At 38.5% G+C, this 13,989-nt stretch overlaps 2 protein-coding genes across 10 annotated transcripts in view; both read right to left on the bottom strand.

Moving 5' to 3' along the window:
- Positions 1–3,551, bottom strand: part of TNFAIP8 (TNF alpha induced protein 8) — a 56,718-nt gene extending 53,167 nt beyond the window's left edge. The window contains exon 1 of the mRNA XM_071424406.1: positions 3,432–3,551. Coding sequence (XP_071280507.1) covers position 3,432 — 1 coding nt within the window. The 5' untranslated portion in view covers positions 3,433–3,551. The remainder of the gene's footprint in view (positions 1–3,431) is intronic.
- A 1,538-nt stretch (positions 3,552–5,089) lies between these two features.
- Positions 5,090–13,989, bottom strand: part of DMXL1 (Dmx like 1) — a 77,177-nt gene continuing 68,277 nt past the window's right edge. For 5 of the 9 annotated variants that reach the window (XM_071424395.1, XM_071424396.1, XM_071424393.1 and 2 more), the window contains 8 exons: positions 13,286–13,336; positions 12,955–13,015; positions 12,333–12,460; positions 12,071–12,163; positions 11,509–11,600; positions 10,523–10,575; positions 9,186–9,403; positions 5,090–8,787 (listed from right to left, as the gene is read on the bottom strand). In XM_071424395.1, the coding sequence (XP_071280496.1) occupies positions 8,563–8,787; positions 9,186–9,403; positions 10,523–10,575; positions 11,509–11,600; positions 12,071–12,163; positions 12,333–12,460; positions 12,955–13,015; positions 13,286–13,336 (921 nt within the window). In that variant the 3' untranslated portion in view covers positions 5,090–8,562. Of the gene's footprint in view, positions 8,788–9,185; positions 9,404–10,522; positions 10,576–10,605; positions 11,329–11,508; positions 11,601–12,070; positions 12,164–12,332; positions 12,461–12,954; positions 13,016–13,285; positions 13,337–13,989 lie in introns of those variants that run through there. The other 4 variants (XM_071424397.1, XM_071424394.1, XM_071424398.1 and 1 more) reach the window with 3 other exon arrangements.

The raw sequence follows: 13,989 nt of genomic DNA on the forward strand, positions 1-13,989 counted from the left end.
ACACACACACACACATGCCTCTTTCAGATGGTTTAACAACCATCACCCAGGGCCAGATGTGTATCCAAATAACTGCCATTAGCCACAGCTGCACCCAGCCTGATTTCCATAGGCCAGCACTACTGCACTCCCACTTTCTTCACTGCATTACTCCATAAACTGCGAGAAAATGCTGGGTTTTAATGTGTCCAGTTTTGTTGATCCCACTATCCTCAGCATACAACTCATCAATGCCAGCTAAGGGTATTATCATCAAAAAGTCATGTAACACCTTTTAAGTCCCTGCAAAGTTTGCTCAAGGACTGAGACATTTACTATCCATTATCTGTATTTCCAAATAACAATGTGTTGAAATTAAGGAGCAGCTTTAACTCCTGTAATTTAAAAGCTATGCATTTTGTTTAGTACACCATCTCATACACCGGCCTTACTACAGAGATTCCAGGAACCACCACATTGAAATGAAGAAAGAAATAATGTTTTGGCTGGAAGTGACAGTGTCAACGATCAGCTCAGACAAGAGCACCTGAAACACAGAATTAACAGCTTCTAACACAAATCCTGTATTGCACACTCTCCCCCTTCTTGAGACTTGTTAGAGATGCCAGGAAACAGCCAAGTGCTGCCACTGCTCTGCAAATTACACACCTCAGTCTCAGAGCACAGAGCTCACTTCTCAGTGGGGGTGAGGTCAATCTCTAGGTTAGAAAAGGAAATTCTCGTTTGAGCAAAACATTGCTTGAGAAAGAGAATGTAAAACTGCTGTGTGAAACCTCTTATTCACGTGCTTAACTGAAAAATGCCATCTTAACTTTCACTTGAACACAAATAACATTTACTCTGGGTCTTATGATCTGATGACATTGGAGGCATAAGAGGAAAAAAAACCCATGTAATTTCAAGCCATACTAACTTTCAGTGATTCCAAAGCCAGTATAAAATAAAGAGGCCTAGAATTTGCACTACATTACAGTTGAAGAATGTTGTAGACATTTTTATCACAAATAGAATTGACAACATGGCTGCTCATGACTGTGAGTAGCTGGACACAAAAAAAACCCCAGACCAGCCCAAAAAACTCCCCAAGTTACTTTGACATTAAATCATAGCTCCTGGAGCACCACAGTTTGTCTATTGATACTCCAAACAAAAACAAGAATGCTAGAATCTTCAAGTTGAGATATGCATTACTGAAATTTGTCTCAACACTTTTTCAAGGTATATTGTGCACAAAGAATACTTTCCCTACAAGAAAATTCTTCCTATATACTTAATTTTCAGTAAAATTTTGTTTTGTTCATCAATTCAATCTGATTCACAAAATGTGACAAACACAGTTAAGAAATTTGTCAATGGGAGAAGATGAAAGTAGTTTAAATCATTAGTCCAATACAGGGAAAATATAATAATTACAAGAAACCTACCTACAAAAGCAGTGGGAAAATAAAGACAAAAGTAAAAGTAGTACAGTACCATCTATTTGCCTCATGATTTATCTTAAGCATGTAGAAGCTGTAACCAAATTTACTTAGAACATGGTTAAAGCTGCTAGAATATAATAAATGCAGAAAAAAAATGATGGAAAGGTACTGCCAACCTTTTGGATTAAGTAGGTAATTTTAAAGGATATATACAATGGTAAGATTATGACAAATACCATTTGGTGACTTTTTTCCTTCTCATTTTTGTACTATTCATGTACAAGTATTAACAAAACATAAAGGTGAATTCTAGCCCAAAACCTCTATTATGAGGTAAACTCAAGAAAAACATCTGCAACTTGGAAGAAAATTCATCCTAAGACATAACTATCTCAAACCAGCCACCATTTACATACTATAAATTGCTATTTCAGTAGTTCAGTATTAGTTTTATACAAAACTAAACTGTAAGGATGCATCATCTGCTTTAATGCTTATTAGGCATTTTACTGCCCATCACTTGCAGTACTTGCCTTGTTGTACCAAAATATGAAACTGACCAAAGTTGAGATTTGATTATCCACTCACCTTTTTCAAGCAGCAAGTATTATTATTCTTTACCTAGCAGCAACTATTTAAAGAAAACTCAAAAGAGATAAGTTAAGCCATGAAGCACGCTGAAATCTAGGTTTAGTCAGACTAGGCAAGTTACTATTTAACGGAAATGAGCAGCTTCCTGTTGTCAGGGCAAACAGCGAGCAGCTTCCATTTCAAGCTGCGGTATTTTATGCTCCTGCAAAGATCTGCACCACAACTTCTATTTCAATAGTGTTCCAGGTGAAATTTGCTTTCAGGTGAAGCAGAGACACTAAATGTACTAGAACGTTTTAGTTCAAGTACTAAATGCAAACGTACTAGAACATTTCAGTTCCTTGTTCCTGCTTCTAAACATGTTCCAAGTTCACAAAGTTTTGTCTTCCAAATACAGGGCTCGGACCTCTTTCCACCGCAACACTCCTCCCCTCCAGACTTTTTTTTTTTTTTGCCTCCACTGTCGATGCTCTTTCAAAGCAAATTTCCTATTTAGAGCTGACAAAAGATAAAAGAGGTGGCAACAGTCAACCCAGGCAGTGAGCGTGAAAACGACTGCTGGGAGAAGTTCTGACCAGGCTGTAACGTGAGTGGTTTCGCCGAGCAGTTCCGCAAAGGAATGACTGAAAAAAGACACGTGCAGAGAGGGGGAAGCATCACCTGGACCGTGTTTCGTTCTACCCGAGGTCAGGAAAGACAGCGAACATGTACCTCTAGAGACACACAGAGGTGTGGAAGGTCTGACCATTCAGGTTTCTAAAAAGGAAAAATGCACACTGAACTGTGATCTCTTTTATTTGATTACCAGTATGTAAATAGATACAACTACAGGCGGAACTTCAGGATTTTTGCTAGTAGTACTTCAAAGCCAAACTGGTAGAAAAGTTTCTTTCACCACCACCGTGCAGACTTCAGCTGCATCACCACGCCTGCCTCTGCCTCAAGAGCTACAGGTCAGTCCTGCGCGCCCCGGCACAGCGGGGGACGCGGGGCAGGACTCACTCCGAGTGAAAGCAGAAACATTTCTGGGAAAATAGTGAAAAGCTAGCCTACGAGGAGCGGCGAATTTCGATATCGCAGAGCAGAGCAGCCTTCACCCAAGCACATCGGCGGTGAGGAAACTCTCCCCGCGTGGTTCCGGGAAGCTCCCACCTGGAGCGCGGCGCCGGGACCCGCCGGGGCAGGAGGCGGCAGCGACCCGGACCCGGACCCGGGGCCGCTTTTCGCCCCCCGGGCTGAGCCCAGAGCTCTGCCGGGGCCGCCGCTGGGCCCCAGCCCGCCCCGCCGCCGCTCTCGGCCGCGGCTGCTGCGGGCGCGCAAGGCAGGGGCCGGGGCCGTCTGGCGCGGCGGGGCCGGGGATGGGGAAGGGGCCGGGGAAGGGGCCCGGGAAGGGGCCGGGCCCCGCGGGGCGGCACTCACTGTGTGTGCGCGGCGCGGCGGCAGCGGCGGTGCCGAGCGGAGCGGGCGCGGCGGCGGCGGCTCAGGGCTCGGGGCTCCCGCCGGGACCGGGGCGGGGCCGCTGCCAACCCTGCCCTGCCCTGCCCTGCGCTCGCCCCGGGCCGAGGCGGGGCCGATCGAGCCCCGCCTCGCCTCTCGCACCAGCGGCCGCCGCCAAACTCTGCGCACAGTCGTCTGTAGGCACCGAGCTGCATGCAGAGGAGGTTTAAATTTTGGCAGCAGCGCGCTGCGAGCCTGACGAGATGCATGCTCTACTCATACCCACTGTCGTGTGACTCGCGCAGGGGCTCCTAGGAGTTAGAGAACAAGTCTTGAACACTATTACGGCCAGAGAGGAGGGGAATTCGTGCCAGGAAGGTGCTAATTCGAGGCCTGGGAGGGGCAAGATCAGGTTAGCAGAACCCGGTCCGTACATCTCGCGCGAGAGACTGTGAAAACAGCAGCTCACACCCCTATCGACGAAGAGGAGCATCCCAAGTTACGGGAGACACGGCCTTTGCAACCACCAAGAGCCTCCAGAGGTCCCGCTGGGGATACCAGGAACCTGGGCTGTATAAAGGCAATACTGCTTATACTAAAAAAATGACCCAGGGGGAGGTTAACAAAACTTGGAAAGAAGGATGTACTACTGTGTAGTAGTACCAAAAAGTGCCAAATTCACAGACCACAAGGACATCAGGCAGAGCTCCCAAGATAAGGAAGACACCAATAAATCCAATTGAGCAACCGTGCTACAATCATCTTGATTGGATAAAAGGTAACACCGGTGGGGGAGATTGCAACTAGCAGCTCATAGCCCTTCGATCCAAGAAATCCACCGACCCAAAAGAAGAGAAAGAACTAATTAGACTAGGAAACAATGGAATCATTAACCAGTACAAGACAGGATACTAACTAGAGAACTATGCACCTTGTAGCTAATAAACATGGATTCCTTTGTTTGCTAAAACACATAGTGAAAAATCTTCATAGTCAGTTTTGTCTTGTGTACCCAGCACCCCTTCCTGCACAGAACTTACTAAAAGAAGGATGAATTAGGTCCCCCCACCCCACCACTGAGAAGCCCAGGATGAAAAAGGACCAACAGGACACCGCTGGATCTGTAAGTGGCGACTGTCTTCTACTGGCACTCTCTCTCTCTTTCCCCTACACACTAAAAGCCACAAATAAAGTCAGTATTGTTGAACTGGCATTTTGTCTCATTTGCTCCTTAATTTGGGCATCTCTCACTCATCAGATTGTAACAGGTGCATTCATACTTGTACCTCTGCTAGAGGTGACAACAGAGGTGGATGAAGCTCCCAAAGACCTACACAGGTTTTCAAGCTTAAATGAAACAGAAAAGGGGATTCAAAAGTTAAGTTGACAACAGAAAGTGCCATTACTACATCAGCCTCATTACACTGCAAAATAATTTCGTTTTGCCCAATTCTGTTATTTATACATTAAAAAAAAAAAAAAAAGCACAAAAACAAATCCCCAGCAACCAGTCCCCCTCCCAAACACCAAAAAGTCAGAACAAGGAAAGATAAAGCCTGAGACCATAAGACATTAAAAAAAAAAAAAAATCATGCATATTTTAGAGCTAGAAATGGGAGGAATAAGAAACACTACAAAACTTGGTAAATCAGTTTCTTTATTTTATAGAAAGTAATTTGATCAGTGTGCTGAACCTGCCATTAGCGATGGTTTTGCTATTTTTAGTAAAAATAAACATTTGAAAATAATTACCTTGGAGAATATATAATCTCCAAGCTTATTTCCCCTTAATCACTGTTGCTTTTTTCATAACTATTGCATCTAATCTAACATTGGGTGCTCTTAATAGGAAGGGGGTACCTAGGATATCTCCATAGTTTATTTCCTGCAACTGGTTCTGAGGTTCCTAAAATGCAGTAGAACATCTACGACCTCATCCTGCACCACCTTGGCATGGTACAAAATCTGCATCTCTTCCTCCTTTCTCCATCAACGTCCTGCAACATCAGCTGTCAGCTGAGAATTTTGTGGTGTAAAGTCACACAAGACAGTTCAAGTACCTAGATGGCCAGTTTTAACTTTCACAAGTTGCTGAAGTAATCATGAAGAACTTGGATCATGTGTCTAAGGTAATGGAATCAGTTAGCAACACAAGAATGACACACTCTGACAGTATCATGTACTGCTACAAAGACAAACACAAGTCACAGTTTCCACTCTATGATATTTAAAAGGGACATTATCAACTACAAGCTAAATTATTTTGTCTGGACAAAAAAAGTATTATTGATTAAGCACTGGCAAAAGCAAATTTTACGTTCAATTTGTGCACATGGCTACTGTAAGCACTGGGACCTCTGTAGGCACTAGTACCCTTAAGTTTGAGTAACTTGCATAGCAACAGGGAAAAAGCATTAATTGCTGGAGGACAAAAGTCAGTGGAAGTTAAGGGCAACAGCCAGAGGGTTCTGAGTTCAGTTCTTCTCCAATGACTAGATTCAAAGTTGAGAGTGTCCCTTTAAAAGTTTCATGTACAACAGAATTTAACTAATTTTTAATCCATCATTACAAGACAGCTACTGATAATTCATCTTACAATAGTTAAACAACAATGAACAATAGGCAACTGAACAACTGATTTGTAAATGAAATAGCAGCAACATGGAACTCTAGAAGGTTGAGTTTCTGCAGGATTTATTGGAAAGATTATAAAGGTGTGGCAAATACATTGTGATTTTACATAATTTAGTTTCAAGAATAGCTTATGGTAACTATAAACATTATTGAAAATGCCTGGTCAAGGTCAGTACTTTTCTGGTATAAGCATATAAGTTTGCCAGGATTTTTCAAAGTGCAGCTTTACTCAGAAAAATGACAACATTGTATGTCTTGGCAAATTGCATTTAAAATCTGCTCATTTTGCAGATGGTAAGACAGCTTTTTGTGATTGCCAGTACAACAGATTTGAGCTTGAAGTATTAAAGCTAATGAGATATAAATACTTAAGGACAAAACATCAAGGACATAATTATATAATACTGCCATGATTTTTGCACATGTAACTTTGTTAGTTCAGTGGGTGTATAAAACTGACGCAGGTATATAAAGCAGCTACAAAGTCATGACAGTTTCAGCTGATTCTAAAGCAGTGTGCTACTGTTTATCCCACTGTTTTCCTTCTTCCACAAGAATAAAGAATATTAGAAACTCAGCCACTGAGCAGATAACTCATACTCATTGGGCAAGTCTATTTTGTAAGGTGGTGTCACTTTTAGTCACTTTTCTGGTCCATCACTGTACTTAAACTGCTTTGAAAGCACATTCAATTTCATCTCTAAGTGTTAAGGAAGAACAATTACAACTGAATCACTGAACAGCTGTACCAGTTTGAAATGCTGTCACATGTTTCTTCATGGCAAAACATTCACATTCTTTTTATTGCACAATTTGAAAATTCAGGTTATGTGCATAAAAACCTTCATAGTGTTTGCACTGCAACTTGCGAAACATACATTTAAAATGACCTTAATACATTTTACAAAATCTTTTTAAACAACTTTATATTCTTAAGATAAAAGCATCCTGAGAATGTTACATAGTTCATTATACAAGCCCTTCATTTCTGCTATGCTTTATTTATCCCCATAGTTCCTAATTTGACAGGTTTATTTTACAGTTAATATCTTGGTGCTATATTTCACAAAATATCTTTTAGCAAAAAGTACACCATTGGCATTCAAGTAATCCAGCCTCACATCTAATTTACAAATTAAACCTTTGTCAAACTCTCAAGTAAGGAAAAGTAAACCAAAATACATACAGAAACAGTTTAGCTGACTAAAAAAAAAAAAAGTAAAGGCCTTGTGCATTAAAAATTTGGTCAAACATTTAAGTTATGCAGTCTAATATTTTGGCAAAAAAAAAAAACCCTCTACATCTATCCTTCCCAGTTTGTTTTCTTTCATCTGACACCAGATGTAAACATAAACATCAAGAAAGAAAGACTGACAGTGTAGAAGTACTTTGCTGTTGAACTACTTTTTCCTTTTTTAAAGTACTTAGGAAAAACAGACAAACAAGAATGTAAGTGCTAAGAATGGACTATCTTTGGGCTAAATAAAAGTCTTACTGGAAAAAATGTAAAAATAAATTAGGTTGGGTTTTTCTTTTATTTCCTCTACAGACATCTAAATAAATAGTCTTTCAAGAAATTCTAGTGCCATATCCTAAAGCACTATCTTCCTGTATCTTTTTGATCAAGTCTAAGGCTTCACACATAATCTTGACTATTTTACTAGGAAGATATCCATTCATATTTACATTTTATTTTTTGTAAAGGGAGTGTTCAGGGTTAAAAATATATTTATTTTTAAAAGGTCAGCCTGCCATCCTGATGGCAGTGATTCAAGCTATAGAACAGAAGACAAGTTACAGAACATCCTTCAGTTTCTTATACTCTAGATGAGAGGAAGGAGATCAGGCAAGTTACAGAGGTAAACAGCCTGGATTTCAGGAATGGAGAGAAAAAGTGGCTCGTTATATGAATGTCTGCGCGGCCAGGACTATTCACTCCTGGAAACTTTGTTTCTCTTCTGCACATAGGTATACATTTTTATTGTTGGCTAACTAAACAAATTGAGAAGAGAGACGGTTATGGTTTCTTTGCCACGGTAATGTTTTTACATTACCGAAGGTTTCCATCAGGACTGACATGCTTTTACTAGGTGGCAAGGTGTTGAATATAAGCAGAGGTCATGCCCAGATGGTACACTCCATGTGAGAGTGTAATTATCTCAAAAGGAAGAGTAAACCACTTCATTAACATCTTTATAAATTATAACTGTGTAATTTGGAGTCATATTTAGCTTTCATTTTAGGCAATGATCAAAATCTGAAGGACCTTTTAATCTTTAAGGCATTAGTGCATCAGGGACTAAAAGCTCCAGGTAATTAATAAATAGGAGGTCGGGGGCAGAAGGGGAGAAAGGAAAAAAACCCAAAACATCTTTGTATCACAAGCTATCATTGTGCATCTCCTTTGTTGGTTAGCTCCAGGAAAAATATTTTCAAGGATAGCAGAAGGGGAATGTTATTCACTATTCTGAGAAAAACATTAGATCATAAATTTCACATCATTTTTTAACACATCCTTTAAAGGGCTAAATCTATCAGGCAGGACTCTCATCTTTACTGTTCCATCAGCACCACAGGAGAATATGTGATTTGCTGGTCCTGTTTCAATTTGCATGACTCCTGTCCCAATGTTTCTGAAGAGAGACTGTCGAGCATGCTCATTGATGAAAGTGTGAAGAAGATTAAATGCAGACAGACTCCATACCTGGAAAAGCATCAAAACATCAATCTCTTATAAGGAAAATTACCATGATCTTAAAATTGTCAACAGTGAATTGTGCAGGAATTGCACTACAATTTGCATTTACTTTTCTGACACTAACTGTAAGAGAAGAATATGTAGCAATCTGTAATGACACATTTATAAAATACTAGTACTCATTTACTATAATAAGCAATATAGAGAGACACTAAGGTTATCATTAATTAAAAGGAGGACTGCATTATGAAGAGGTTAAGGCTGACATTTCATAATTAAATTCATAAATGTGAAAGTCAGAGTTAAGAACAAATGTAGTACATATGATATCTGATTGTTCCACACTTGTACAAAATTTTTTCTGAATGTACGCAGCACCTCTGCCCCCTCCTCCTCATTAATACCTTTATGTTGCCTTCAGCAGATCCTGTGACAAAATACTCTTCTGTAGGATCAACAGCAATTGCTTTGACTGGAGAATCATGACTCTGGAGTAACTGTTGCTGCTGCTTTAGGCGAAGATCAATTACACAGGTAAAGCCTTTTCTGCCTCCAGATATCAACAGCTGGTGTTTTGGAGCATACGCTAGCACAGTTGCTCCACTATCATGGCAGATAAAAGCTGAAAGCCAAAGGAAAGTAATTCAAATAAAACACTATACTTTCCATCAAACCCTAATAGTTCAAGACAGTAGCAACAGTGACTTTGATGCTGTAGTCCAGCTGACCACAACCAGCCCACTTATTGCAGTACCAATATACATGTTCCCCTCAGACATTCTGAAGCTAAAAAATCTTCAAAATCTCTCAAATTAAGCAATTAAAATCTGTATAAGCAAAATTTTTTTCTATCCCTGTGTAATCACAAACTATTAATCCTTAAACAGAAACAGATTATTTTAATAATATACTATTAAAGTAACAGTTTTGTTATTTTAAGTAATATAATTTGGTTTTTCAAGTCATATATGCCCAGCACAAAGTCTTTCTAAACTACTTGCACAAATATCTTGCAAGTTTCCACTGGTCATTTTACTGCTAATTTGCTGCTTCTTACATTTATTTGGTTATGTCTACTCCCCTAAATGAGTGGGAAAAGTGAATGAAAATTACAATTATCACAACACAGCTTGGTATGCTCTACTTGTAGTTCAAAGGTCCTATGAATTTACATTTAGAAATTCCATGTGTCTCTCACATACACTTAGGCTTTCACCATACTTTAGGTACAAGGAGTTCACAACTCTCTGATCTCAATTCCATATTTCAGATACTGAAATGCATTTCTTGTATTACTTGCAACAAAGTATTAGTAATAACACTTTGCAATATTATTACATAAATAAACTAATAAACAGGGCTAAATAAAACTAATGAAACAGGGCTAAATACTTTTTGCACCCCCAAAATCCAATTTAGAGGAAAAACTGATCTGAAGCAGAAGCTGCCCAGAGCCTTTTAAAAAAGAACAGAAATGTTTGGCTTGCACTTGTGAAACAAGGACAGAAGGCATGCAAAGGAAGGTGCTCATGTCCATGAAACCAATCATGCACATGAACACCAAGCAATTTCTCAAGAATCTGGTTCTATACTCCCACTGGTGCACTCACACAGAACAATGAAAGATGTTTTACTGCCAATGTTAAAATTACTTCCCACAATAACTCTTCCATAAAGATAGACTCACAAATACACTTTTTTATACTGTGTTCAAACATTTTGGTTGTTGTCGTTTACTTACCATGCACCAAGCTGTTTGCAGGAGAAACCAAAGTATCCCAAAGACAAATATTTCTGTAGAAAAAAAACATGGCTTAATTCAGCAACAGATGTTCAGAGGATTTTGGACTCTTGAAAAGTCATCTGTACCTTAAAAGGGTTGTTTCAGGCATAAAGCACTGTAAATAGACTCGCAATGATGATGTCTGAGCAGACCCTAAATTACTTCCATAGTTTATCATATGCTGCAAGAACACACCTTCTACACAATTATTCTACAACTGGCTATTTCCATAAAGCGTTTATGTTAACAGTCTTTTGTAGCTTAATTCACAGAAATGTTAGCAGGTTTTGGTATTTTTTGATCAATACTTAGTTATGAAAACAAATGAGAAATTGAGAGCTATGCAAATTTCCTAGAGCTATGCAAACTCCCTAGAGCTATAAAAATAATTTATGACAAGTTCATGTGCATAGAATAGAACAGTTCAGCTGGAAGGGGCCTAGAAGGATCATGTAATTGCCCACCTGACACCTTCAAGGCTGACCAGAAGTTAAAGCATGTCATTAAGGGCATTGTGCAAATGCCTCAAACTCTGACAGGCTTTGGGGACTGACCTCAAGGAAGCCTGTTCCAATTTCTGAACCTCGTGGTAATAAAATGTTTCTTGATGTCCAGTTTCATGCCAGACCTCCCCTGGCAGAGCTTTAAACCATTCCCACACACCACTCACTGGATTACCGGCGAAATCACTCAGGACCTCCTTTCTACTTCTCTTCCTCATAGGGAACATGAGCAGGATATTTGTGCTTCCCCATGAAACCTCCCTTAACAAGGACATGAATTTAGCTGCAAAACATTGCTTCTCTCTCCCGCCAAGAAAGAAATCAAGCAGAAGTACTCTTAAACTGCTTAAGAAGAATCATAAAAAAAAAAAAACAAAGTGGGGGAAAGGAGAGAAAATATGGCACCACTTCACTTTTATGAATTATCACAATAGATCTTACCTATTGTCAGAAGAAAATCCTGCTGTAGCTATCAATGATGATGAACTGATGAAAACAAAGTCATTGGCTGTTTTGTTATGACATTGCCATGTCTGAAAAATTGCAGTTAGAAATTTTTAATTAAAAAAGAATCTATTTTGTGCAAGCAGGCAATATTAATATTAATACTAAAAAGAAGAAAAGGTGTTTCATAAGAAATTAAAAAAACATAGGATACAAAGGTATTGGTATGCCTTGTAAGACTCTTAATTTTTCATGGAAATATACTCTGCAGCCCTATGTAACTGTCCATTAATTGACAAGTGACAATTATTGACAAGTCTAAATTAACATTAAAGTTAATTTCAGACCTCATGTTACATTTTCCACTCTCCACTTAACAAGTATACTTAGAGTGTAGGAACCTGTCATACAGACCACAGGATGGCAGCAATACATAACTTAATCTTGATTAATACTGGTTAACATCACAATCCTTGCCCTCTCCTAGCAATTCTGAAGGGAGAAAGAAGTTAGGGAATACAATGCAACTTTATGGAAACTAATTTATTATTCAGCTTACCAAATATGGCTTAGGTGAAGTTCCAGTAAGTGGACAACATTTCCAATTTGTCTGATATAAACTTATATATCCATCAGCATCAACAATTCCAAACTGAAAGAAAATACACAGTAATAGTAAATACATAAGTATGTTTTGCAGAGAAAATATCCACAATTTTAAGAAGATACTTTAAATTAGAAGCATATGATATTTCTGCTAATTTGCAATTATAGTGGAGGAGGGGAGAAGAGAAAGCATACAGAAGCATTTTGTCAGTTACCTTATTTCCTTGGTAATTGAATCGCATTCGAGTTACCCGTGAGTTGCCACCAGATCGAAAACATGTGATCTGCTGTTCATGACCCCATTCAAACATTCTCACACTTCCATCCTGAGCACCCGTCAGGTCTGCAACAGAAAATATTTACAAGACCTTTCACAAGAGTTTCAGCTTTTATAATTTCAAGAAAACTCACACTATCTCAAAATAACTAGGGCTAAAATTATGCCATAGTGTCTGTCTTGGTGTAGGAGCAGGATGTAACACTGCAACTCAAAGTCATGTTACTCATTATTGGATGATGATTTGTATTTGCTCATGAAATATGAAGCTATTTACATTTACTTGGAGATAATAATACATTTTTGCTACTATCTTTCATTTTAGTCACAAATAAGAGAGAAATACAGTACTTTTTGCTGTTTCTTAAGGCTATTCTACATCTCCCAATATTGTTTTTAAAATAAAAAATAGTTTCAGTAAGTATGGCTTATAAAGAAGTTCCAAAACATATAATAGATTGTTGTGCTAGTATAAAATAGCAACACACTAAAAAACAGATGAGTAAGAAATATATAATCTTTTTACAACCTTTCTGGTTTTTATAAGAACCTGAACTCACAATATGGCAGTGTTGGATGAGAAGCCATTCTTCTGACATTATTAATAGCTTTCTTGAGCATCTGTTCAACATAAAAAAATAGAAAAAATTAAACAGTATTACTGAACAAAAAGCTATCAAACTAGAGAATAATTAGTGATTGCAGAGAATTGTTTCCTACCAAAACTCCTACGAAAACAAGTACTGGGTTTAGAGATTCAGAAGTCTGTGTCTTCCAAGACTAGTGTAGATGTTAGCACTTCTGCAGTTTTATACATCTAGATAAATATTAAACTTTTGCTTCAGAAATGTATGGATCCAAATATAAACACTCCTTAGACTGCAGTCTTACCTCTTTTCTTGCCAATTCCTTTCTGATTCCATTAAATTTATTTGAATATTCCTGAATATTGTAAGATAAGCAAGAGAAAGGCAGAAGCATGTAAAGAAAGAGGTAAACAAACTTTAACAGAAGTAAAAAATAGGAAGGAATATATCTATTTTCAAATCTAGTTAACTTATTGCCATTGATTGAAAAGCGGCTATTTGAGACCATCCAGAACAAGCGATATACCATGTAACTGGTATAAAATAAGTAAATAAATAAATAAAAAAATTCTTCAAATGTATTCATAATTTTGCAAATACAGATCCAATAAATTTTCAGTAGCATGCTTGCTCCTAAATTCCAAAACTGGCTTTGAGCCAGGCATATCACCCAGATCGTTGTTTTCTCTCATTTTATTAATTCCAACTGAGAAGAACTCAATGTGCAAAGAGGACTGGAGACATTAGAGAGTAACATTTAACCCCCAGCTATTAAAATTATATGTTCATCACAAAAACGAAAAAAAGAGTAAAGATTGTTTTAATAATGGAAATACATCTGTGCCTGTGTTGTCTCTTCCCTTCTTTTCTTTCTATTAATGTATGTTAAAGTTTTCATTTTTTTACTCTCCAACAGCTCTCAAAAGTATCTGACATCTTTGAGGACCCTCTTCCCTCAGAGAATTGTTGGATTTGGTTTGCTTTTACATATATTATTTACCTCAACAT

Source organism: Agelaius tricolor, unplaced genomic scaffold (genome assembly GCF_023055355.1).
Source record: "Agelaius tricolor isolate 1412-34295 unplaced genomic scaffold, bAgeTri1.0.p SCAF_4, whole genome shotgun sequence".
Taxonomy (NCBI): Eukaryota; Metazoa; Chordata; class Aves; order Passeriformes; family Icteridae; genus Agelaius; species Agelaius tricolor.